We start from the raw sequence: 26,053 nt of genomic DNA on the forward strand, positions 1-26,053 counted from the left end.
GATCAAGTAAAGCACTAAAGCTCAGCATTAAGGGAGACTGAGGTTAAGCAGCTACCTTCAATAGCCAATAGTTTGAAGAAAACTGGAGTCATCCACTTGCGTGAGGTGGTAAAACAAACACTGCTTTGCTCCTCATGGTTTGGGCAGTTTAAACACACTCGGGAATTCACTAACAACACTGCAGCATTACTCAGAATGCTTTTGTGATGATTAAGCTAATGAAGAGTTCCGTAGCTCATTAGTCTGGTGCATAGTTTTACTTTTCACAATAACTTTAATGAAGCAACATCTCAGTACAAATTCTGTAACATTCTTACAGTTCACTTTTGTACTACTCCCACCCATGCAGAGCTAATCTGCATATACCAAATACAAAACTACAAAAACCACAGAATGCATCAGTATCATTCATGTCACCGCAGACAAAGAGCAATGATGTGAGCATGCAAAATTGTAAAACAGTCTTTCCAAATGGCTAACAAGTATGGGGGCAGACAAGTGATCTTCACCATTGTTTGGGCCCTCTCCAACTGATGCTGAATACAAGGTAACCCAAATATACAAATATATACATATGCAGGGCTGCAGCTCCCCCAATCAGACTCAGAACTGCTGCATGATGAGCTTCTTCTTAGAGTCGTGAGAGAATTTGTTGGAGCGGAAGAGCTCGCTGTCATAGAATGCAGAAAGGTTGTGGATGCTGATCTGTCTGGCCTGAAATAGGAGATAAGCAGTCCAATTAACCCAGCTTTATACCAGATACATGCAAATATGTCCAGCTGTTTTGTAGGTATATTTTTTCAAAAAGCAAAAGGCCTCCTCTGTACTCCTCTCAACCACCTTTAACTACAATATAATACATCACATTCTCAAAAGAAACATGTCTTCTCTGAGCTGCAGAAACACCAATTTTCACACTGAATTACACTGGTTCTAACATTGACAAGTGCATTTGCACACCATATGCGATAATTACTGAAAATGGAAAGTACCACAACATCTGAAACACTTGTGCCAGTGAGGCATGTCTGGAAGACACCCACTAGCCAAAGAAATAAAATTTTACAGGCCTAATAAACTTGAGAACCTAAATCTGCCAGTTTTAGTAAGCAAGCGGTCATCTGGCAAATCCCTCCATACCTTATCGACCAGATCCTTCTCCGGGATCTCGATGGTGTCCTGCTGGGCTCCGTAGCGATTGCGCTGATACGCCACCTGCTCAGACACCAGCTGCTTCAGGATGAACAGCAGCAGCTCGTTGTTGTCTCGTCTGAAGGCCAGGTACCGGGCAAAGGTCTGCCAGGGAGGGAGGAAGGGAGCGAAGAGTTGAGAACATTACCTTGCATATATGACAGCCACTGCACCACGGCCTTAATGATGCTCCTTTAAGTGCCATTAAATCAAAATCTCTAACAATACTGATACAGCAATAAACACAGGAAAAATGTGTTTGCTACTGACTTTTCAGCCCTGACTCCAACCTTCAAGGATGCACTACAAAAAAAAAAAAAAATCTCCCTCACAACATACCAGGTGGTCCCTGTAACATCCACCCTGCATCTTGCAGCTGATTAATGTTCCTCTCACGGCTGGTATGTTATGTTAAGGAACCGAGCAGATCCTCACCTTCCTCATGCTCCGCATGACGCTGAACTTCTGGGTGTCGATGAAGCTCTCCAGCATGACACGGATGGCCATGTTGACGTCGTCTTCCAGCACGTAATCGCGCAAGTGCATCCTGGCGTGGGCCTCCGCCATGCGGATCATCGACTCAATGTGACGAACTGTGATGGGAATGCTGCCTGTGGCCTGAAGAAAGGAACCCCGGATACAAAGGTCAATACATGCAAATCACCTACCACCTGATCCCCACTGCTGTTACACTTATTCCTTGTACATTGTTCTTGCATCACTACTATGATCAAAATTAACCTGCCTAACATCTTGAGCAAACCTAGACTGAAAATAATTTTACAATTGGCATATCTAGTACTTGAAGGTCAGCTGTGGTCTATTGCAACACTAGACCGCGACTCTAAACCCAAAATATCTCACCATGGACTCTTTGCGCAGGTCACTGTAGATGCGGGCCACCTTGTCCTGGTCCATTTGGTTGAGCTTGGGTCGCACGCGCTCCTTGGCGTACATGATGTACTTCCTCAGCAGCTCTTGAGGGATGGGCGGTACGTCCGAGGAGTTGGGCAGCACCATCTCTTCCAGCCCGGCCATGCCGCCTTCTTTATTGCTGGGGTGGTGTTTGATGTGGCTGCCCACCACGAAGCGAGCCAGCATCTCGTCCTGTCACACAGCAGGGGAGCGAGAGCAGGGGCGAGAGGGAAAAAAAAGGGGGTCAGTGAAGGAAGGCAGGAAGGCACATTTAAGATCACCTCAAACTGACTGCAGACTGACACAAAATGCTTGCTGATCACAAGCTTGGGTACCTGCACTGGATCCACTGTGTCCCTAACCACGCACAAGATATCAAAACGGGAAACAATGGGTTCAGTCAAGTCCACGTTCTCCGAGAAGGTAAGAGAGGGGTCATAGCGCCCACCTGTGGCAGAACAAAACAGGAGAGTGCTGTTCAGTTACACTTCACAACCTTACGGTCAATCTTATGATCAGCACTCTGAAAGATTCGACTGACACTTCCTTACAGGGTGCCACTACATACCGATGGGATTGGCTGCGGCGATGACAGTGCAGCGGGCCTGCAGGGAAGTGACGATGCCAGCCTTGGAGATGGAGATGCTCTGCTGCTCCATGGCCTCGTGGATACTGGTTCTGTCCTGATCGTTCATCTGGCAGGATGGAACCACAACTGTGAGCACCGAGAATGCTGCAAAGAGTTTCCACCAATCCCTGTCACATTTGAGAGGTCTAATGTAGGACTAACTGCCTCTGAACTGTCCACTTATTTTGTGAGCCCGAACTTACTAGATGGTGCAACTGCTTAAGACTGTGGTGAAAGTGAACTTTATTCTGTTAGCAAACCCTTATCTGCTCTGAGTGGAGTCAAAGCTCCTTGCTTTTTTTCTCCTCCTCACCTTGTCAAACTCATCAATCAGGCAGACGCCTCGGTCAGCGAGCACCAGAGCTCCAGCCTCCAGCGTCCACTCCCGACTGACGGGGTGCCGCTGGACGTAGGCCGTGAGACCCACAGCAGAGGCACCCTGGCCTGTGGTGAACACCGCCCTGTTGGCCACCTTCTCCACGTATTTCAGGAACTGGGACTTGGCTGTGCCAGGGTCCCCACATAGCAGCACGTTGATGTCACCACGGACCTTGTGCTTCCCGCCTGGCACAAAGAGGCAGGAAGACATACTTAGCAAAGTGAGGGTGAGGTATGCAGATTAGTCAGGCATGTATGTCAATTTAATACCTAACTGTAATTGTGCTACACTGACATCAAATACAGTTACGTGAGTTTTAGGGAGACAGCTGTCTCACTTATGGAGACAATTTCGTTTATATACCATTGTAAAATGCTTTTGAACACCTACAAAAAGCTCCCACCTCTGTAACATACACTCATCAGTGCCAATCAGTCCTGACATGAAGACACACATTATGGCACACACTATTCAACCTACCTGGGTTCTTTGGTTCACCACCAAATAGTGCCAGGGCCAGACCTCTCTTGATGTCCTCATGACCATAGATGGAGGGACCAATGCTTGCAAAGATCTGGGTGGGAAGGAAAGAGAAAAATACTTTGGAAAATATAGGGAAATGGGCAAAGGAAATGGAAATACTGACAATCACTGTAGCCTCATCAGGACTAGTAAGGAAACCCTGAAGGAACATAAACATAACCTCACCCTCTCGCCAATGCGCTCATCCTTGGAGAGTGCCACAATAGCCTTCACATCCTCATCTGTGAGCTCTGACACAGCCACTCCTTCATCCTTCCGTGCAATGTGATTGGCCATTATCACTGTGGCAAACACTGGGAAGCCATTGGCCATGTTGAGTGAGCCGTCATAGTTGTTATTGTAGATCCCCGTCAGTTCCTGATCAAAAGCAGAGAGGGAAATATAGCCTTGAACTCAAAACAAGGAAAACTACACCATGGACATCAATCATGGCCACAAGGTAATATTATTAGGTGTCAATCCCATTATTAAAATGCACACAAAAGCAAATTTACAAAGATCATGACTGTCAAAAGCTGTGAAATGAAAACTGTTTAAAATATTGTTCGATATTTTGATATTGGAATGCTTACATAAAAACTACCAGTTTAAAACTGACATTGTTTTGCATGCTGGAGAAGACAATTGGATAACAAGCGAAACAGACTCACGATTTCATCCCCAGGTTTGCAGCTGTCCACCAGGTCAGCGAGCAGTATGGCGTCCTTGGAGCGTGGAAGCCTGCCAGCGGCCACCTTCCCAGGGCTCTCCTGGATGGTGATGCGCTGGTAGTTCTGATACACTGTCTGTGATGATAGAGAAAAGGATTCATAAATCTCTGACCATGATCCCCTCCACTTAAATCACCTGCATCACACTGCCTGCAGAAAAATGCTAAAGATTTCCAGTGAATTAAAGGTCAAGGTATTTCCAAAGCTACTGAAGGAACATACAAATCATCAACAAAGCTTAGATAAATGGTGAGAATAGTGAAGCACTTATTCTGAAGGGCTACACATTTTAAAATGAATTAAAGTCTTAAAATTAAAATCTGTAAGACATATTCATCCCAGACAACTTTTCTATCATTTCCCCTGTACCCAAAATCCTCAGTGTCTTCACAGGACACTCACTTCCTCCATGTTGATCTCAAAGGGCCCGAGGGACTGACACTCAGGACAGGAGCCTGGCTTGACCTCCTGGTTCTGGGACTGGAAGAATGGCCCCAGGATGAAGTTACACTTGTTACAGTTATATTTGACCATGCCAAGCTGGGGCAGCACTCCTGTGCAACTGGTCACCACTCCGCTGGTACGAATCAGCTGGTTCAGATGCAGTTGCCTAAAGAGAGGAAAGAAGCATGTGAAAACAGCTAACCTATCACAGCATGAACAGCAAGTGCTGATTCCCCCTTTCCACTAGGGGAACTGTCATTGCTAAATGTTTGTTTATCCAAAAGGCTACATCTAATGTTTGATGGATTGAACGTGAGTAAAATGTATCAACACAAATACTTCAACATCCACTTTAATCCCCCCTGGCCTCGGTACCTGAGAGAACGCAGCTCTTCCACCAGAGGCAGATTGCAGATGCGGACATGGATCTCATGAGCGATGCGGTCGTATTTGGGGTACATGGCAAGCACAACCTCCTTGGCAGCTTCATCAAAGATCTTCAGCATCTCTGTGGGGGCCTCTGGCAGGAAATAGGCCAGCACATGCTCCCGAGCAGCCAAGTCCTCATAGTTCACCACCAAGCTCTCCTTGTTTTCTGAAAAGCAGCCAGACCAATCATTAATGGAAAAGACCCGAGGCAAAAAAGTATGCATCTTAAAATAAAAAAATAGAAGAACTATGTAAAACTACTGTTGCGGGGGGGGGGAGAGAGAAAAAAATTGTACTTTTTGGTTCAAGTGTTGGAATTGCACTGTAGTACAGATAACCACACACACACATGGCCACCCCTCCAGTTACCTTTGCACATGTCACTGATCTTCTCCTTGAACACGTTGTGCCCGTTTTCATCCACATGTGTGCGCAGGAAGTTTTTGAAGCGGTGGTAGATCTCCAGGCGGGGGGCGGCCATAGACACCCACTCCCGCACAGAGTGGCCCTTCATGTCCTCCAGGTTCTCAATGCTCTCGATCATCTCCTCATCCTCGCCCTCCGCGCCGGCTCCCTCGGCGGCACGTTCCGCCAGCCTGCGCTTCCTCGCCGGTCGGTCTTCGTCTTCATCCTCACTGTCTGTGAGCAAAAAAAAAAAAAAAAAAGGTGCAAAGCACCGATACACCTGAAGGGCTCGCCTGCCTCAAGGGAGTCTCTGAGCCTCACAATCAGATGAAAATCATTTTGCTATCAAGTCAGAGAACAGCATGCTATAAACATAATTACAGTTATCTATTTTTAGATAATTATTTTTTATCTATTTTTATAGTGGTTCCAGAAGGATATTCTGGAGTCTTCTGCATTGAGATCCCTCACCATACAGCAGGCCCCTCCTCATGCGCCCACTGAGCCCCTGCTCCCTGTCCCGCCGCCTCATGGCCTCTTCCGCTGCCGCCCTGGCCCCAGGGGACAGCTCAGAGTAGTCCTCCTCCTCATCCAGTCCCTCTGCCTCGTATCGGTCCAGCTCTGGGATGGCCCGGTAGTCCCTGCGGAGGAGGGGGGGAAAGGGGATTCAAGAGGCTGGAGACAACATTTTGCAAGGTACCCGACAGGCTAGACCAAAAGGCTTGAAACAAGAGTCAGGCTGTCATGAATACCGGGCTTGGAATTAATCCAAGTCCACTACTCTAATTTACACTGGTTCCCATGACTGCAGGCGCAACTCCACAAAGTACCTTTCCATCAGCTTCCATTACATTCGTATGGATATCATATTTCCTCTAAATTTGCAAAAGCAAACATTTGAAAATCACAATTGTACTTCAATACTGTGAAAATGAAGCCCTCATTGATGGCATTGCCACATAAAGCCTAGAGTGCAGAACGACCACCGATATTAGATGGTCTCTATACATACTGTAAATACAGAAATCACTGCCCTATTCCATCTAATAAATGGATCATGATTTGGCCTCACCTCTCCATCCCATCGCCGATTAACTCCTCCCCATCTTCCTCCTCTTCGTCCGGCAAATGCTCGTCCCCCAGCAGCCCCTCAGACTCATCTTCGAAAGGAGGAAGATCTCGCCCGGGGCTGGAGGTAAGGTCCCCACGCCTGGAGCCCCGGCTGGGGCTGGTTGCCATGTGAAACGATTCAGAGGAGTCCTGCTCACGGAAAAGGAGACGGCGTTAATTTTTTTTTTCCAATCAACACGCCGGATTAATCAGTACGACAAAGTTTCTCAAGAGATCACTAATGCGTCTTCACAAATTATCAGAACATACCGTTACCACTACGAGAGACTACGAAACCACTGCCTGGTTATAGCAACAAAATGAGCAACATCACACAAAATGGAGTAGAAAGCTAGATAAATCTTCTGTTCAGAACTGGTTAGCAGTAATTCACATGTTTGTAACACCAACCAGTTTTATCAATATTAGATAAATACACTAACTCGGGTTAGCTAGCTAGCTAACCCGGAACTTTGAAATGTAGTTATCTTAATGGTAGTTCGGCAGCTCTGGCATATTCAGCAGGACCGGACGTCAGCAGCCGGTGTAATTGCTCACAAAAGGACACATCGAAAATCCCCTGGCATACCTTGCAAGTTTGCAAGCTAAAATACACTTACAAATACACTCAGAGTCTAGCTACCTAGTTTTCCAACTTAAGGTAATGGTTATTCCAAAATGACAGCAACCTGACGATTTTGCAAAAAAGCGTGGCAAGTTAACCAAGTTACACTTCACAAGATAGTTAAGGTTAGCTACAGAAAACGCTCAACAACTCGATTATACAAGACTCAGAGACACGAACTTAGCGAATTAACTAACATACGATTCATCTCACCCCCCATTCTAAATTAAACACCAAGCCAAACAGGCAAACTTTATCACTTTTTTCAACCAGCTCAACTGCAGCAAGCTAACCTCACATTGCTTACCATTTCCAGCTATGCGGAGACCAAAGTAAGACATAAAAGAAACCAACTGGCTACAAACACAAACGACCATTTCAATGTAAAGGACGCATGTACATTTGCGAACAGCATTTTTACATATACACTGTACTAATATACGACAATCGCAAATATAATCCAGAACTTTACTCACCGCCATCTTCAGACTGTATGCGTGCTCCTTTCTTGCAAAAACTGAACAATTTCGCGCGAAATGTCCACGTGATACCAAAGCGCGCGAAATCTTATGAATATGTAGTTAAAACAGGAAGTTCAAATGTAATTGGTCCGTGTGTCATGCATATTTATTTAAATAATCAGATATTCTGAATATTCAGTGTCATCATCGAAAAGTAAACCACAATATTTTGGCTCCATGTAAAAAAGGAACTAATTCAATTGTATGATATGTGCATGTGCAATGTATAGTATTAAAACAATTACCCGTACTTTTATTTTAAAAGTAAGACAGTTTATCTTTTCTTGACATTTCTTGCAGCTAACTCCACTTACCCTTTATCGTTGAGGAAGGAGGACGTATGCGTCGAGTAACGAAACTATCACTGCCTTTTCTCGTAAAAACGGTGTATTTTCATGGCAATGATGAGCTACTACATTATAGGGGCTTAATATATCACCAAGTTCTTGTTTTGCAAAGTTACTACTTGAACAGTTGGGTTTACAGGATTCCAAACTTGAACAATCGCAGGGGTCTTTGCAACAAGTTTACTTGCATTAATGATTATTGTGCTGATGAAAGTCAATATTTGCGACTGTAATTTATCTGACATGTCTCCTAATTAAACTTCACCCAAAGGAACTTTCCTAGTGAGACTGAATGTGCTTTGGGATAACTTTCTCAGATTGAAAATTGCCACATAAAATCGCAATATCAGGATCTGATCACAAGCAGTTTTCAAACCATAACATCAATAATTTTCAAGACATGGTCAGCTGAAGTAGTATTTTTTCCACTAGCAGCATTGTTTTTGACACTAGGACATTGTACATGTAACCGTTGGATCCCTGTGATTGTGTGAGGATCACTGAATTTGCCCTTAATCTTGGTCCAGGAAAGGCAACTATTGAAGATCAGGGGTTTTGTTACAGAGAATATAGTGGGACATGGTAGCTCAACCTTATGCTGGCGGTTTTCATGAATACATGTACACAAAAGTGAGCTTGCTCCATCCACCGGACCCGTTCAATCATTCTCAATACAGTAATTAGCACGCTTGTATCTGGAACTAAATGCAGTCCTTTTGACATCAACAAGACACCTCATTAGGCTTAAAACTGCAAAAAAAATGCATATATCAATGAACTATATCTAAAAAAATTATGACATTTAATAGAAATTTCCCTTATACTCAAGTCTCCATGTGACAAATGCATGAGCCAACATTCAAGGAATTTTTATTTTAAGGTGTGCTGTCTACTTCTAATTCATGAAAGGAAACCTTGTAGCAGTGGTAGTAATAATAATAATAATCATAATAATAATAAACATTATTTGTATATAATTTTGCAGGCCAAAGTGTATATGAGTGTATGGGACTTCAAAGATGGGAGGGGACTTCTCCCTTCAGTCCACCTACCCCCATTTGATTTCCACAAATCATGGAATTGGAAATTTTGAGAGGGCCATCTCTGTATATAAAAAATACATTGAGGAAGTGGAGATATCCGAGATCTAAAAATACTGAAAAACAATGTACAAAAAAATCATTTAAAATATATCAGAAAATCTGGTGAGCCATGTATGAAGATGAATTTCAAAGACACTGTATCATGATTTACAGTTTAATTTTTTTTTCTTTGACAAATTCAGTTCAGTGCATTGTTCATCTACCCTGTGTGTCACAAGTAAAACAATTACAGCAGATAATGAATAATCTGGATCTCTGATGTTTTCATACAATTGTACCCTTACATCGACACTCAATATAATTTTCAACTGCCTTTGAATATTACATACAGCAGTGGTACAGTAATCGCAAAGGCAGTGTATGTCAAAACTGTGCTGTACAAAGTAGTCTTGTTAATCTGGGCCTCAAGCCTCTTCTCAGTCTGGGCCAGCCCATGCATGACACCCTCTGTGTCACATACTAACACCTGTGAATCCTGGGTGCTGACAACTGGCTTCTCCATGCTGTGGTGCGTATCAATCGATACCCTGACTGCCTGAAGTTCAGATTCCACTTTGCACATACTCTGTTCCAGATGAGCCATCTGAGGCTGGAGGCCCTCCACGAGAGTGTGGGCTTTCTGGGTGGACAGCATCAGCTCCCTCAGGGCTGAGTCAAAGGCACTGGGAGGGGGGCTCTGGGAGATAGTGGCAGGGGCTGGGACTGGCAGTGCCTTGGCTGCTCTGTCCTCCTCTGTCCTCTTATCCTGCAGAGCCCCCCTCAGGGTGTCAATAATGTCTTTCAGCTCCTGCTGCTGAGACCTATGCAAGCTGGCCTGCACTTTGATGGCTTCCTGCAGACTCACTGGTCCCTTCTGAGCCTCCTGTAGCAGGCTCTTCAGTTCCTGAAGGCGTACTCTGTTGACGTAGGTGGACCCCATGACCCCGATCAATGCCCCAAGCACAGAGCCAATGACAGACCAGTTCTTGGTGCGCTCTGCCCTGGTCCTTTCTTTCTCATGGCTCTCACGCACAGCAGCTGAAAACATCGAAAACCTCTCCCGCTCAGCCCCCTCTGCATTTTCATAAGCTGTCCGCAGACGTCGCTCCTCCTGCGAGTGGCAACAGCAGATTGTTAGAAACAAAATTCTCTTAGTAAATTAATAATTTCTACCTAAAATTAAAATAGTTATTCAGGTGACAGCACATTGTGAGATTAGTATGTAAAACACTTGTCATATATCATCAATAAATGACAGGGCTAGGTATGTAGTTATGGAGGTTCAGCATAAAACAACACATAGAGCCCTATTGCCATCATACCCAGCTAACTCTGATAGCAAGCTCACAACTGACTTCAGCAAAGGAAAACGTGTGTCACTCTAAGCTTTCTGCACTACAGCCATTTCAAAGACAGAATCTGGATCTGGATTGTTAGTTTGTTCACAAATGTGACAAATAATAACATAACACAGCAGTGTAGCATAGCACTAAGGAGCAGGGCTCATAACTGAAAGGTCGCTGGTTCAATTCTCCGCCAGGACACTACTCGTGTATCCTTAGGCAACATACTTAACCCACAATTGCCTCAGTAAATATCCAGCTGTATAAATGGACTACATGTAAACACTATAACCTATGTAAGATGCTCTGGATAAGAGCATCTGCTAAATGGCAATATAATATAATGTAAAGGTACCTGGCTAGTAACATTTAAGGCAAAGTCCAAAATGGCAAGCTTAGCAGAAAATTAATATGGCACATAAACAGATAAACAATGTCAGTGAAGAACTTAACCAGTATTGCAAGATGGGTAACATTATTCTAGACAGCCAGCAAGTAGCATCACTGTACACCTCGACAAAACACTGTAAACAATGTAGGACTGTCTTCTGCAGCATCGAAATATAGTACACTGGTGTAATTAACTAAAAAAAAAAAAAACAGATCTGATGAAGGTAGCAATTAGTTGTTATCAAAAAATCTCATCAGTTAGCACTGCAAATTCTACCGCAATGTATATCATGAACATTGAATGTCTTTCTCTTAAAGCTGCTGCCATCTTAGAACTCTTCTTGAATACTTGGCTCACCTGCAGCAGCTTGTGTTCCAGTGTGGCCAACTCCAGGTAGTGAGCCTCCTCACGAGACACCCGGTCCAGCCGGTCTCTCACCTCTTTTAGCCGCCCCTGGAGAGCCTCCAAGCTCCCATGGGCCTCACGAACCATCCCCCTTGCTACCATGAAGGCCTTCTCCGCCTAAAGGCACAGGTTAGCATGTCTGAATGAATCAAGTAAGTTGAAAATACAAAGAACAGCACTGACCCTTAACCTGTTACAACTCATAAATAAGGCTTTCACTTGGACTTACCTCAGTGACCTTCATCTGCGCATCCCTCACTTCGTTTAGACCCACAAACTCTTCATACTTTTCCCACCAGTAGTTGGTTGTGACTGAGGCAGTTTTGACTGCACTCTGTCCCCACTGCTTTCCAAGCTCAGTAAGGTTCTGAAAGGCGGCTATTGCACGCTGTTGGTGCGTCGGCCCAGATTTACCAGGTTCATCTTTTGGACTTTGATGCTGAGTGCAGTAGCCTCTGCTTGCAAGACCTTCTGCCCTAAGCTTGCACGGGAGCTGAACAAGATAGCTGCTTGTGCCATAGCTCCGTGATATTACCCAGTCCCCTCTGTACCTCATTGAAGAATACAAGACACTGCGGGGCCACAGGATACTTGCGCTTGCACCTGTTTGAATTGAATTGAAAATCACAATAATGTAATGTAATAATGAATCAACATTGTGCTCACTTTAGGCACACATATCAACATATAACACCTAGCTAAAAGGTTGCCTAAACAATATTATTATTACCTAGACAGGACATTGCCAGCCTATAATGAAAACAAATGAAGGTTCTCATTGGTTTTGTATCACTCACCCAGTATGGTATGGTTTAGCTACTTCATACACAGTATTTATGGGATTTACCATTATGAAATGTAATTATTTAAAACGACTTAAGAGAATAAATTTTACACATAACATTTCAAGAAATTTAAATTGTGGTATCCAGGATGACTTTGTTAACTAGCCAGCTAAGTGTGCTAGCTGAAACCTTGGGGGAAAAGAAAACCAATAGCTGACAAGACCATGCGGAAATCCAAAAGAAGATGTCACAGGCAATGCCTGTTTCAGTTGCCCAATACGGCGAGCTCACTATAATGCTCGCGTCCTACAATTCTAACTACAGTGGGAGAGGCACAAAAGAACGAATGAAACTACACATTTAACTATCTATGCAGTTACACTGACGAAAACCGTCAGCTCACTGAACCAATGTAGTTAATTTTACTGTACATGATATGAATGAAATCAATAGCTAGTGAGCTCACTTCACTGTCGTATGCTAACTGACGTTAGCTATGTTCCATTTGAAGGCCGGCTAGGTAGTCAACCGGCTGCCTAGCTATATAACATTATAGCCAGCTACCCTTGTTTTACCGTTGTTCACTGTAACACACCAAAATATGCCTACTTTAATAACAGATCAGATGAATGACATACCGGTTACCTACTCCTCAGTGTCCCCAGCCAAGGGTAGTCAACTTGCCAGCTATCCTGCTAACATGACACTATACCCGTGACGCAAATTTTATTCAGGCATTTAATGGGCATTCTTTTTCCGGTAAAATTTACTCGGGGTCCTAGCAGCGCGGAGCTGGGAGCTGAAGCAGCGCATTTGCTAAAAAAAAATTGGCGAAATGTCTGGAAGAGAGGGTGAGAAAGTATTAAAACAGATTATTAAGTTGTGACAGAAAAATAACTTGTCATCTTTAAGTGTGTGTACATCGTTGTCTTTGATATTAGAATGTCGAATAGCTATCTTATTTCAGTGCCTCAATTTAGCTAACTTAGCAGGTAGCTAACGGTACATCGAGCTGGATAGGTGCTTGGGGCTGGTTATTTATTCAAGAGTATTTTAGGTAACGTAGGCTGTGTAGTCTCGTGTCTAACCCCTGTTTAGCTAGTTATTTACCCTAGCCAGATAACTGAGCGCAGTTTACGCTAAAATAACTAATCAAGTGAGCAATAATCGTTTGTTGTGTGAGAAGAAGCTCCGGCATAAGCTGCTGTGACCCAGTACAAGGCGGATTAGATGTTTGGAAGCAATGTCCCTGTCAGATGTTGCGGCATATTATTGTATGTCCCGCCAACTCTTAATGTGTGGGTCACCTGTCATCCCATTAGCTGGCTCTTCGAAAATGCTTGCCGACAATGTGATGTTCGCTTGCTAGTCACCTGGCAAGCTAAAACCAGACAGCTAAGATAGATAGATAGCCACATGGTTAACCAGGTTAGCCAATCCTCTGGTTTTTAAATCAGCATTTTCTCCTCAATATATTGCTCTGGTATGGTAGTTGGTACCAGCTTTAGACATCAACAGACATTTTGTTTGTTGAGCTAGCTAGCCATCACAGTGATGGTGTTGATGGCAGTCTTCCTAGAAAACCATCTTAGTGTGCCTATTTTAAAATGGTCATTATCAATTGTATTATCCTTGATATCAATTATTGACAATCATCAGCTAGCTATATCAAAAGAACAGTGAAAATTATACTGCAATATTGAAGTAAACCATCCATGACATCAAGTACCTTGATATAAAGTATTACTTTGATATAAAAATGGCTGATTTTGAGACTACCTTTATTCATGTCTCCGCGTGACGTTAATCTGATATCAAACATAACAGAGCGCTTCTTGTTATGGATATTTCTCAAACGGCCTATCGATTTTTTAAAATCCTTCAGATTGTTCATATGGTTAGATGTCTGCATTACCACAGCGCAATGCATAGCGTTATCTAAAGTTTACGGCTGTGTGATTATTACAGTCAGTACTCCCGCTTCTTACAGTTAGTTCCTCCAGTATTCAAAATGACAAATTTCGGCTCATTCAGCATGTTAACAACAATTGTTATTTGGTACAATAATGTGCGTTTCCACGCACACATTAAAAGACGGCCTCAGATATCAACGCACCTTCTTCGTTCTACAATGACCTGCTGTCACTTTACTGTTATATCTTAACAAGCTTAGCAATGTCATGGAGCTGTCTGGCCTAGAAAGGACCTGCTATGGCAAGCAATGCAGATGAAATAGTAGGCCTTTGTTACTAACAGCATTGTTATCAGAATATGTTTAGAAATGTATAACAGTACACTTACTAATGTCTAGTTATTCATGCATCAGTATCTTGGAGGGACTGAATTGTCTGAAAAGACAAGCTGATGTAAAACAGCGGAACATACACACAGGTGCTGGGTGTCATTGATGGCTGTACCAGTGGCAACTACCAGTTTATGTTTTTGTTTAATCGGGTACAAATAAGAATAGCTATGTATAGTGCTAATAGGTTGCATGTCATGCCCTGTGCACTGTTTTATCAAGGTTGATTCTTTTATCCTTCAGGTGGTAAGAAGAAACCCCTAAAACAGCCCAAGAAGCAGGCAAAGGATATGGATGATGTAGGTTCCTTCATTTCATTAATTTATTTTGTGCAACCTTCTGTAATGCTGTATTACCTGTTATAGGACTTTATCACACACTGGAAGGCACTCATTTGTGTTAATAAATATATTCTACAATTTGTATGTTGCAAGATTTAGCCATACATGAGGAATTGCTGCTACCCTCAGGTTAAAGACTAGGGAGGCAACTGTAACCTATGATTACATTAAACACCTTATTTTTGGTGAGTGTTGCAAAGCATATTAGAAAAGTAATGGCTGCACAGATCATGCAAGTATGTTTAAGCGTGACAGAACAGTCCTGCCTGCACAGATTTTTTTCCAGCTCCATTCATGCTTGCTCCCAGAAGCTGATATTGTTGTATTGTGTCCGCTGCAGGACGACATGGCCTTCAAACAGAAACAGAAGGAAGAGCAGAAACAGCTGGATGCATTGAAAGCGAAGGCTGCTGGGAAAGGGCCACTGAGTAAGAGGTTTTTTTTCTTTCACATCCAGTGGGATTTATTTCATAATTCAAAAGACTGGATTCTTCTGTATTTGAATAATGCAAGGGAGATCAGGGAGTAAATGACAGTAGAATATACCTTGCTGAAGCACACTTACTGTAGGTAGTAGTGTGCCACTAGGTGGCAGTAGTGTATTTCAGTGTTTGTATTTTTGTGCAAATTTCCAGGATATAAAGTTTTAATGTTCAGATGGAGCAGTTATGGTCTATCCAATTTTTGCCCATTTTCACCAGGTATTAATAGTGAATGGCAGTATTGCTAGTGCCCATAATCATTCTCATTATTGTCAGAGCCTTGAGCTTGGAGGAGTCTGTGGCTTTATGACATCCTATGGAATATAATCAGTGTTGAGCCCAAATTATGACTTTTAAAACTTCTTGCTGACCTAAAAAGTGCTTTTTGCCATCATCCCTCTTTGTGAAGATCACTTTGACCAAAATACATCCTTTAAAATGGGGATCTTTGCACAGATTCCGAAACCTACTTTTGTACTTTGGGTCATGACCTTCTCAAATTTGCTCTCTACAGGTGGGGGAGGAATCAAGAAGTCTGGAAAGAAATGAGTCAAGATGATGTAATTCAAAATACTATCATGATCTGTCAGAGACCTTGGTTTTAATCTGTCAGACATACATTTGGGTCCATTTTTGGGTTAACAAAAAAGAAATGACCTTTTTGAATTATTTTTGTTTTTGTTGTAAAGTGGATGCTCTGAAATAAAGTTTTGTAACTACTGTATTTTCTCTTAATTTCTCTTTCTTCTCATTAAATTTCATGTTTTTCATTTTTGTTACAGTAGCTCAGATTCAAACCACCTCAGAGTGGAACAAAGTTTATTGTATCTGAAGATACAATACCGTATGATTAATTTTATTTGTTTTGTTCAAGTTTGGCCATCTTCAGTTTTAACATTTTAATCTCCAAATCAAGCTTCTCTCGTTCCAACAGCAAGTTGCCTTTTTTTAGTTCCAACAAGTCTTCAACATCAGTGTTTTTCACATCAACAGGGTATTGGTTTCCAGAACCTGAAAATATATAAGCTTTTTTATTCACATGGTGGTTTCAGTCACTAATGCTCAACAGAGAGGTATTTCTTGGTGGAGTAGGACATATAAATTATATAGCTGCATAAGCAATTTCAGATAATTGAAAATGTAGAAAAAGTTCACAGAAATGTATGTAATCCAGAAAGACCATTGTATCAGGTCTCAGTAAATGATCAAGAATGATCAGAATCAAGAAAAATGTTGGGGCTGCACTTACTTTGGCCCCTGGCCGTGCGTGTCTTCAGCTCCACTTCCACCGGGTAATGATCACTCACGTTGAGAGCCTGCAAAGTGAAATATTTTGTGATACCTTTTCCTGACATTGGACATTTACTTGCTTTGATATAGGTGAATCAATAACACACAGATGATGAACTCACACTTTCTTCTGTCAGTCCAAATGCCTTTTGGAAGTTGAATGGTTGGGCAGAGTTTGGCACCACAGCTTTAAGCATGTCATCCCCATAAACTACGATCCTGGAAGTTTTCAAAAGATACTGATTTGCCATAGGTCCTGAAAATTCTTTCAATGTGTGTTATTAGTGTACACATTCATGTAAACTCTTTAGGGGGTGCTTTCATTCCATGTCATGAAAAATAGTCATACTGAAGTAATGGACTTGGCCCTAGCCAAAAGCATAAACACAATTTCCTTTTCACTGCGTTTAAGTATGCTGATAAATGGAACTCTCTGTAAAAAAAACGTCCTGTTTCAATCGGTTGTAGATTCAAACAAATGTAGGATCAACTTCGGCCTTCACTTATCTTGCTACAGGTTATTTGCAACACAGTTTATAAGGTCTTAAACAAATGATCTTCACCAAATGAGGGCTTGCAACCATGTTACAGTCACCTGTCGTAGGTGTGGTCATTCCCTGTATTTGCTGTTGTGTCAACGTCGTCTCCAATCAGCCAATGGAAATTCTTGTCACTCCGGATGCGAATCTCTTTCATTTTTTTATTAGAGACATAGGCACCATCTGCATTGAAGTCACCCAGGATCATTATGTTCTGCAAGAAAACAGGCTGATTATTTGAAGTACTACAACCTGACAATACTGAGAGAACAATTTATATCCTCACATTAACATAGCTAAAAGTGGAATCCCATTTTTACCTGTAAATATTCACTTTAATTTGTTAAGCACTTTCTAAATGCATTAAAAACTTTCATTAATGGAGTGCCTAATGTGGCTGTAGTGCTATGAAAGTGCTAAAGAAAAAAATTGCGATTTTACATTTACATTTATTCATTTGGCAGATTTTGTGCAGGTTTTAGTTTGTTGATGGTAGGGTTTAATTAGTAGACTTTACTATACCTCACCTCTGACTCAAACAGCTGACATGAACAAATGGAAATTTATTTCAGATTGTGGCCAGGGTTTTAACTCAAGTCGTTATTTTTTATCAGTGTTAACAAAGGATGACTTTAGAAGGGAATGGCAATGACACTGAGACACTTCTACCTTATCAGTTTTCATAGATACATGACTTCCAGATAAAAAAATTAACAATGCTGGTCACAGTTTCCTTGAACTAGAGAAGAGTTAGCTTTTTTCAATTTATTTTCATTCTTATGCAAGTTCAGTGTTGTGAATAATGGCTTATTAAACACAGAATTATATGCCAATGACAGCTGTTTACCAAATAAAAATAAACTTTAGAACAATATCTCTTGTGTACCAAAGTGCCTAATTGGCTCAGTGCCATGAGACCGAGGCCACACCTACATCAGTTTTCCACTTCTTTTTCACTGCCTGGAAGACATCATAGAGCTCATCCAGCTCCTTCTCTGAATCATCAGGCTTGGTGTGAACTGGGATCAGCACCAGGTCCTTCAGCTCTGCGAATAACACACAATTATGCAGCAACAGGTTAGATCAATATTAGTGAAATCTATTAATATTAGCTTGATGGATAGGGAGTAAAATCCACGATATATAGGGTCACTTGCAGAATACCATGATGCACACCCAAAGATCAAATGGAGGTTAAGTTATTCTCTTTGTACACACTACTAATTTCTAATCAGTAAAGTACATCGCTTATTAATTGGATAAGGACCAGGTGCTGGGAAAGTCAATATAAAAAGCAAACTAAAGTTATGAGCAAATGCTCTAGAAATAGTTATTGTAAATACAGGTAAATACAGGTATTATAATACAGGTATTCTGAAATGAAACCTAGTTACACTTTACACCACTTGTACCTATGCTGTAGCTTGGCAGATTCAGCATTACCTTTCCTTAATCCTAACATAAACAATTGCATTGAGCTGTCTACCCATTCAATGTGACATAAAGGCATAATTTTGGCCATTTGGTATGTTACCAAACTCCACACGTCAGTATTATTGGCTATGTAGATATTGCACTGTTTCTAGAAACAGACAGAGGTCTGACTGGTTTTTAAACATAGGACTGCCAGAACTGGGGCAATACAAGAATGACAATACGAGGACATTTGAGTGGTCATTCTGTCAAAATGATAGCAACAGATACCTGAGGGTTAGACTGCCACAAACACAACAAACAAAACCGTTACTGCACAACTGCATTCTGCAAATTAATTATTCATAGGCAAACATTATTTTCCTCCCAGCAAAACTAAGCACACTTAACCATTTAATACACCAGTGTTGTTTAATACACCATGCTGTACTTTGATATGTAAAAATCCAGATTCACACTTTCTGAAAAACTCACAATATGATTTGCAGCAATAGATTCTGGTAAGGATGCAGTGTCTTTTCAATCACAATACCTGCAGACATGTTTGTTAATTTAAAAAAGGTAACCTGTAAATAAGACTAGGCTATTCAGCCTCACTTTTCTGGAAAAACAAGCTCCAAACTGAATCCATTACAAAGGGCACATTGACTGCTGTGGTTCTACGACTTCTTTTATTGGGCTACAACATGTTGATAATTCTAACAGTGCCATTCAGAATAAGCAAAGCATGACCCGACAAAATGCTTTAAGGCACCCAGGTTGTTCTAGGTGAAACTAAACCCACATAAACCTGTTTGGCTGGATGTTTTTATCCTTTTCCTGGGAAAAATAATGTGTTATTTAACTATGGAGTAAATTGCTAATCACTTTTCAGAGGAAATCATTGGGTCCTTTAATAGGAGAATGTGTGTGCAAACAGAAACTGCTTTTTGCCACTTCAAACATGTCACCAGTGAGGTATGCACTACAATAACAAATACACGTCAACTGTAACTCAGCTACGTATAACAAAAACAAATTAGAGCAGCGAGCGGCACGCAAACACGAAGTCAATTGTTGATGGAATGCTCATCTTAAAGCAAACCATAAAATACAAGACACAATGAGTCCCATTTGTTAGGGCCAGCCAGGGCTTGGCATTATTTTTGCTTGCGTATGTCATCTTGTAACCAATACACTAGATCTCCCACTTCAATCTGAAATGATGTTGTAAACCCATACACAGTATGGTTTTCTTACTCAAACAGATAGGTTGTATGTTCAACTTCCAGCAGTTCTGTGAGAGAGGAGTGGGCAAAATGCAAACATTTGTTAAAATGTTAAAAACTTGTACTTGAAGCTGTGGCAAACATGATGAGGCATGCACATAAATGGTCAGGGTGGATGCGCTACAAAAATAACTACACATACTGTATGTATTTTAATTAAACTTACCATTCCTTGGGCAGACATGCTACCACATGACAATGGTATGTTTAAGGTGTCAGATCATGAAGCACTAACTACTTGACTAGTTCATGTTTATCAAGAGTTTGTTGTAGTTAGAGCTTCACTTTGTCCACCAATTTCCAGGGCAAATTGGGGCAGTGGGAGACAGGAGTAGTTCAATGGGTTGGAACCGACCGATTTCCAGATCACCCTCAGATAATGATTAGAAATAACAAAACATATATAAGCAAAATAAAAGACCCTTAAAACACATCAGCATTTGTGCATCACCCTTCTGTGCCAAGATGTTCTGATTACAATTTGTCATTGAGTGTCCATGTTAGAGAGTGAGAAACACTTATAAGCAGTATGGCAGATACATACTTGTACCTCCAGCTTTTATTAGAAGCGCTGCATGACCAAGGTTCAATGGTTGGCCAGACAAGGTACAAGCTAGCTCATAGAGCTAACAAGTGCGTTAAACTATTTAATACTTTTTTATAGTTTAGTAGGAAATTATACATAGCTATACATACACATCTACATAGTCTACGACCAAAATGTGTGTTACCTGTGTTCGGACAGGTGAAGCGCAGAATATAGGGCTCTCTGGCAAATGCATCCTCATCTCCCTTTTGGTTGTCCTCATACTGGTAGGAACCCACCAAATCTACGAAATCATCCCTTCCATACAAAGTAAATATGTCAGACATGATAATATATGATGATATGAAAAGAATCAATATGCCCATCCAAAAACAATATAATGACAATATAGTTTATAGAATATACATATGTTTAGCTCAATCAATATATTGAAAATAAGTGAATTATTACCATTTTTGTATGTTGCAATATATTTCGGCTTTGTATCACTATATTTTAAATATATCTGCAATATATCCTTGGGCTGAACAACAAATTTGTCAACATATTACATTTCACTTTCATTAGCCTGACCACACTTTTGTCTCAAGACAATATTGTATTTAATTGTATGTAGCTGTTAATATGAATGTTGTACATATATAGAGCACTCCCGCCATTTCAACCGATCAAAAAGGAACAATAAACCACAAGCTAACAGCATAATACAAGAGGAAATTGTAACTCTTATTAATGCAGGCAATTAACAAAAATGTAATACTGCATATAATATCCTTTCAAAACAAACACAGAAACTACATAATAGAGATATTTCAGGTATAGTGAACTAAAAAAAACCTTCTTAAAAATGATCATTTTACACACTGTGAGAGCAGGAACTGGGGAGAACTTAAGAGCTATGGTTATTTTATGATAACATCAATTTATAGCAGGGGTAGGAAACCTCAGTCCTGAAATGTCACAATCCAGCAGTTTTTGTATGTCTCTCAACATTGACAAGAGAATCAATTACACAACTGCCTTCATTCATTTGGCCTCATAGTCAAATCAACTGGACTATTTAATTAACTAATTTCATCCAAATCCAATGTAATGAAGAGTTTAGAGACAACCAATATTAGAAGAATCTCTGATGCCAAAGTTACCTACTCTTAGTAGAGAAGAGTAACAGGCCATCACTCAATTCAGCTTTACCTGTAAAGAAACATGAACTGCTCCTTGTATCTGGATCTTCCCAATCGGGTGCTGATTTTCAGTGTGTAGTGATGTTTCTTATTCACCCTGTTAAGACAAGTTCAATGTTCCCATCTCCTTCGGGCATAGAATGTTTCCCTTTATTTACATGGCAGGTTAATGCTCATTATGTTCTAGGTTGTTATTTCTTTTGGTGTGTCAGCCAAGAACCAAAACAACCAAAACAACCACAACAACTATTGATTGATTAGTTGACTGATAGAACACACGTCGTCATAAAAAACCATCAAAACCATCAAAAACCAAAATAAAATCATACAAACAAAAACCACCCAAATACACGGTGGACCAACCTTATTAATTTTAAAACAAATTGATAATGGTACTTCAGGATGAAACAGCAACCCCAAGCTCAACTGATTCACTTGCCTGTTAAGCTCCTTCAAGAAGCTGTTGACCGAAATCCCACTTATATCCACCACCTCCAGAATCACAATGATGTCATAACGTGACACAATCTGGGGAGAAGGTAGAACATTAAAGGTCCTAATTGTGTATATGTTACTAGAAATACTGTCATATGGTAATACATTTTAAATCCATCTTGAAGAAGCTGAATTTAAACACAGGTAATTAACTGGGACCCAATTAAGGCAATTGCTGATACAAGTTACAAAAATAAGATAAATTGGAATATATTCATTTTACCTTGACCAGAGTAGCCAGGACAGCTGGGTCTGAAATTTTATTCTGCCCAAATCTCTGCACATTAAAAGATGCAATCTTCATGACTGCTGAAAGGCAAATGATATTTGAATATAATTGTATAAATTGCTACTTGTTGATTAATCGCCATTCATCTCATTTAAACAAGAGCAAAGGTCATACAAGTAATGACTGATTAAATACAGTACTTGTTATGGAATTAAATCAATGTAATTAGACTTTCAAGGGATCAGATTCAATCTAAATATTTTCCAGAAATAATCAACTACACAGATATGAATGATCCACATTTAATAATGAGGTTAATTATTTATTTAACCCATTGTTAATTTTCTCATAATTGGTTTTAACTGAACGAATCTTCCCAAATCCACCATGTGGTAGTCCAACAGTATTGTCATAAGAGGAATGCAAACTAGCGCTGGCTTGTTGCCATTTCTTTAAATTCTTTCCATTTGGGGAAAACAGGAAACGCTACATGCTTCCAAATAAAAGTCAATTGCACCTTGAGAGTTCAGAGGATAAGTAGAGCAGGCAACAGTAGGATAGTACAGGGTAGTTAGGATGAAAGGGTGAAACAGGACAAACTGGCTTGGTACAGGCAAAAGATCTGCCCTTGATTGCTGCTGTGGATTTCCGAGGGGCGTTATCATGTTCACTCTGGTCTCTGAATCCTACAATCCTTAATTACTCTAATGGCTGATAATTCCTTCATGACTTTTGAAAGCCTGAAAAACAACTCCTTGCTGATAGATGTTTCCTAACAAGGTAGAGTCAAAGAGCTATCACAGGGTAGTAAGTTACAACAAGCATGAGGTTTCTGATTGGCCAAGTGGCTAGTGGACATCCCAGTCTGTTTAAGTTAGTGTAACTGCTAATACAATCGTTGTGGTAGGTTTGTGCTGTCTATCGTAATAGGCACGTTTTTTTTTTCCCCAAAAGTATTAATAGTGTAATAGTACAATTTCTCCTTGATGAAAGTATCTTCACAATGTTTGACTGTTAACTCCCACTGGCATCTCACTATCCTCATGTAATATTCCTGATCTGTGAGCTGTAAAAGACTGCGGTGAAAGAAAGGATTCCATGCTGAAATGAGGAAAAAAATACTTAAAACTGGACTAAATTTAGAGTCATTGGGGATGGTACTAAATTAAAACTCCGTCCTAAAACTTAACAACATTTCAAAGAAAAGCCTCTTAGGGCCCCATTTGAGGGTCTCAAATGAAACTGTGTAATTGGATCCACCTGTGGAATTCCACATCTTGTAGAAATCAACAGCCAAAAGAAGGATGCCCACAGACCAAAGGCAAGCTGTGTGTGACTGCTGCACTGTTCCTTTAACTTTTCTCAGTGCATGAAGTTAGTAACAGCGTAGCATTCACTCAAATAGTGAACAGTGAACACTCAGACACAATGCAGACTGATTCCCCGGAGCTATGTTCTGATGTTTATGTGAAAAAAAATACATAACTTGGGTTTTTTGATGCTATCAGGAAGTACAGAAGAAAAACAAAATATTAGCATGATGGAAACATAAACAGAGATACTGTGAAGTCTTTTCTGAGGAAAAAAAAAAAACATCAAAGTTCACAAGTTGAGGCAGGCTTTCAGAGTAATCCCTTTGCATTGAATAGATAAGGTGAAGGGGCCCCAAAGGAAATTACATAAGGTGGATTGTTCAACATTTGCTGGCTAAGTTGATCATTAAATGCACATTCTGATTTTTGAAAATCAAAATACAGCTCTATACATACACATATACTCCACAATCTGACAGATGCACAGCTCCCATCTTTACTTTACTAAAGAAAAGACAGTTAAAGCAAAACTGATTGTTTAAAACATAAAGAATTTATGTTAAAATAGTCCAGCATAAAAGAAAGAGCTGGGAATAAAGAAAGGAACAAGAGCTCACTCTCATGCAAGACTTCACTTACCAGTATGATGTGGAGCCGAACACAGTCTACTTGGTTTGTGACACGGTGCTCACCAGACCATGCATTGAACAACACTTTCTTAAGTGGAGCACCTAGCACCTGATTGGTTGAGCACAAAAGCGACATTATCCTCTCCTCAATGTGACCACGCCTCCGGCAGGCCACAGCCCTTGCAGGACATACAAAAACAACTCCTCTGTTTTTTGCTGTGAAATTCCAGTGTAGTGTCGAAATTTAGTGGGAGGGCCAATCCATCATTCCCACATCTTTAGCCTGACAGGTGACACTGTGTCTCAAACGTAGAAGGGTAACTCTGTGTGTGTGTGTGTGTGTGTGTATGTGTGTGTGGGTGTATGTATATATTACAATACATTCATTTAGCAGATCCAGAGGAACTTCCAGTACAAGAGAACTGAAGTGTATCCATTCAAGTTAAAAGAGTTAACAACACTCCCAGACCAGTGAGTGTGAGCGTAACACTATTCAAGCACTACCACAAGCTAACTTTCTATATACAGTATATAGGCTATATACATTCTCTCATATAAAATATGGTTTGAAGGTTGCATACATATGCATATAAGGTTAAATTTTATTGCTGTGAGTATAGTTCACATTTGAGTACGATTCTATTATATGTAAGTCACTCTGGATAAGAGCATCTGCTAAATGACGATAATGTAATTTAATAATGTAATCATTCCTCAAATGTTTGAGGCACCTGACACACAATTTGATTCTTCTGCATTTCATTTCCCAACTATCACATGTTCATCAAATTGATTCAGCTGCCACAATATGAAAATGAGAAGCAAAGAAAATAGTATAATATGCTGTAAAAGCACAAGAAAAATAACAGCACAATAGAAAATGTTGCTCAGAATATATGCACTGTAATGATCTAATGTGTAAGTTTTCAAATTAAGTGGGATTTCTTACCAGTGTAAAAGATGTTTGTCATTCCAAAAATGTCATTTTTTATAACTTCCTACTTAAATGTTACTTGTTAATTTTTTTTCATTAGGAATGTTGGTGCAAAACTACATTGGCCTCACAGAGGGAGGGGAACTATCTGAGCCCAAGAGGGTGGAGGGCAAAGATGCATTTGAATAACTGCCTGAGCCTGTGTCTGCCTGTCTGTGGTGTACAGAAACAAACGTGTGTCCTGGCACACATGAAATTGCCTTGTTGTTTGTTCTGAGTATCAGTAGAGAACTATACCATTATCTGCTAATTAACTGGCTGGCAAAGATATATTTTGAATAATTGCCTTAGCCAGAGATGCACTGAGCCTGTGCCTGCCTGTCTGTGGTGAACTGTTACCAGCAACACAAGTGTGTCCTGATAAACAAGAAATTGCCTTGTTGTTTGTTCTGAGTATCAGTAGAGAACTATACCATTATCTGCTAATTAACTGGCTGGCAAAGATATATTTTGAATAATTGCCTTAGCCAGAGATGCACTGAGCCTGTGCCTGCCTGTCTGTGGTGAACTGTTACCAGAAACACACATGTGTCCTGATAAACAAGAAATTGCCTTGTTGTTTGTTCTGAGTATCAGTAGAGAACTATACCATTATCTGCTAATTAACTGGCTGGCAAAGATATATTTTGAATAATTGCCTTAGCCAGAGATGCACTGAGCCTGTGCCTGCCTGTCTGTGGTGAACTGTAACCAGCAACACAAGTGTGTCCTGATACACAAGAAAGTACCCTGTGATGTAAACTTGAAAGTTTA

The 26,053-nt window shown here is 40.7% G+C and overlaps 4 protein-coding genes across 6 annotated transcripts; 1 reads left to right on the forward strand and 3 right to left on the reverse strand.

The window, feature by feature from the left end:
* Window positions 1-252: 252 nt before the first annotated feature.
* Window positions 253-7,881, reverse strand: mcm2 (minichromosome maintenance complex component 2). The gene is made up of 16 exons (XM_036531686.1): window positions 7,856-7,881; window positions 6,717-6,904; window positions 6,116-6,285; window positions 5,609-5,878; window positions 5,186-5,405; window positions 4,769-4,976; window positions 4,307-4,441; window positions 3,822-4,013; window positions 3,594-3,687; window positions 3,048-3,298; window positions 2,675-2,801; window positions 2,442-2,554; window positions 2,056-2,298; window positions 1,627-1,809; window positions 1,141-1,296; window positions 253-714 (listed from the first exon to the last, which is right to left on the reverse strand). The coding sequence occupies exons 1-16, from the start codon at window positions 7,859-7,861 to the stop codon at window positions 604-606; spliced, it is 2,667 nt and encodes an 888-aa protein (XP_036387579.1). The 5' UTR covers window positions 7,862-7,881; the 3' UTR covers window positions 253-603.
* A 1,685-nt stretch (window positions 7,882-9,566) lies between these two features.
* Window positions 9,567-12,973, reverse strand: ccdc51 (coiled-coil domain containing 51). Of its 2 annotated transcripts, none has more exons than XM_036531715.1 (4): window positions 12,266-12,973; window positions 11,698-12,071; window positions 11,421-11,585; window positions 9,567-10,440 (listed from the first exon to the last, which is right to left on the reverse strand). In XM_036531715.1, the coding sequence occupies exons 2-4, from the start codon at window positions 12,022-12,024 to the stop codon at window positions 9,655-9,657; spliced, it is 1,278 nt and encodes a 425-aa protein (XP_036387608.1). In that variant the 5' UTR covers window positions 12,025-12,071; window positions 12,266-12,973; the 3' UTR covers window positions 9,567-9,654. The 2 variants fall into 2 exon arrangements, with proteins under 2 accessions (XP_036387608.1, XP_036387607.1); XM_036531714.1 differs by having other exon boundaries at window positions 12,892-12,972.
* Window positions 12,974-13,007: 34 nt separating this feature from the next.
* tma7 (translation machinery associated 7 homolog) lies at window positions 13,008-16,102 on the forward strand. Its single transcript, XM_036531718.1, has 4 exons — window positions 13,008-13,104; window positions 14,799-14,854; window positions 15,237-15,324; window positions 15,893-16,102. The coding sequence occupies exons 1-4, from the start codon at window positions 13,089-13,091 to the stop codon at window positions 15,925-15,927; spliced, it is 195 nt and encodes a 64-aa protein (XP_036387611.1). The 5' UTR covers window positions 13,008-13,088; the 3' UTR covers window positions 15,928-16,102.
* On the reverse strand, window positions 15,963-24,346 carry LOC118779552 (deoxyribonuclease-1-like). 2 transcript variants are annotated; one of them, XM_036531716.1, is made up of 10 exons: window positions 24,317-24,346; window positions 22,359-22,444; window positions 22,080-22,168; window positions 21,651-21,737; window positions 20,641-20,753; window positions 18,141-18,253; window positions 17,264-17,421; window positions 16,791-16,887; window positions 16,628-16,694; window positions 15,963-16,389 (listed from the first exon to the last, which is right to left on the reverse strand). In XM_036531716.1, exons 2-10 carry the CDS (start codon window positions 22,437-22,439, stop codon window positions 16,235-16,237), a joined length of 960 nt encoding a protein of 319 aa, XP_036387609.1. In that variant the 5' UTR covers window positions 22,440-22,444; window positions 24,317-24,346; the 3' UTR covers window positions 15,963-16,234. The 2 variants fall into 2 exon arrangements, with proteins under 2 accessions (XP_036387609.1, XP_036387610.1); XM_036531717.1 differs by having other exon boundaries at window positions 22,359-22,441; window positions 24,317-24,342.
* Window positions 24,347-26,053: the final 1,707 nt, after the last annotated feature.

The sequence above is a fragment of the Megalops cyprinoides genome, chromosome 6 (assembly GCF_013368585.1).
Source record: "Megalops cyprinoides isolate fMegCyp1 chromosome 6, fMegCyp1.pri, whole genome shotgun sequence".
Classification (NCBI taxonomy): Eukaryota; Metazoa; Chordata; class Actinopteri; order Elopiformes; family Megalopidae; genus Megalops; species Megalops cyprinoides.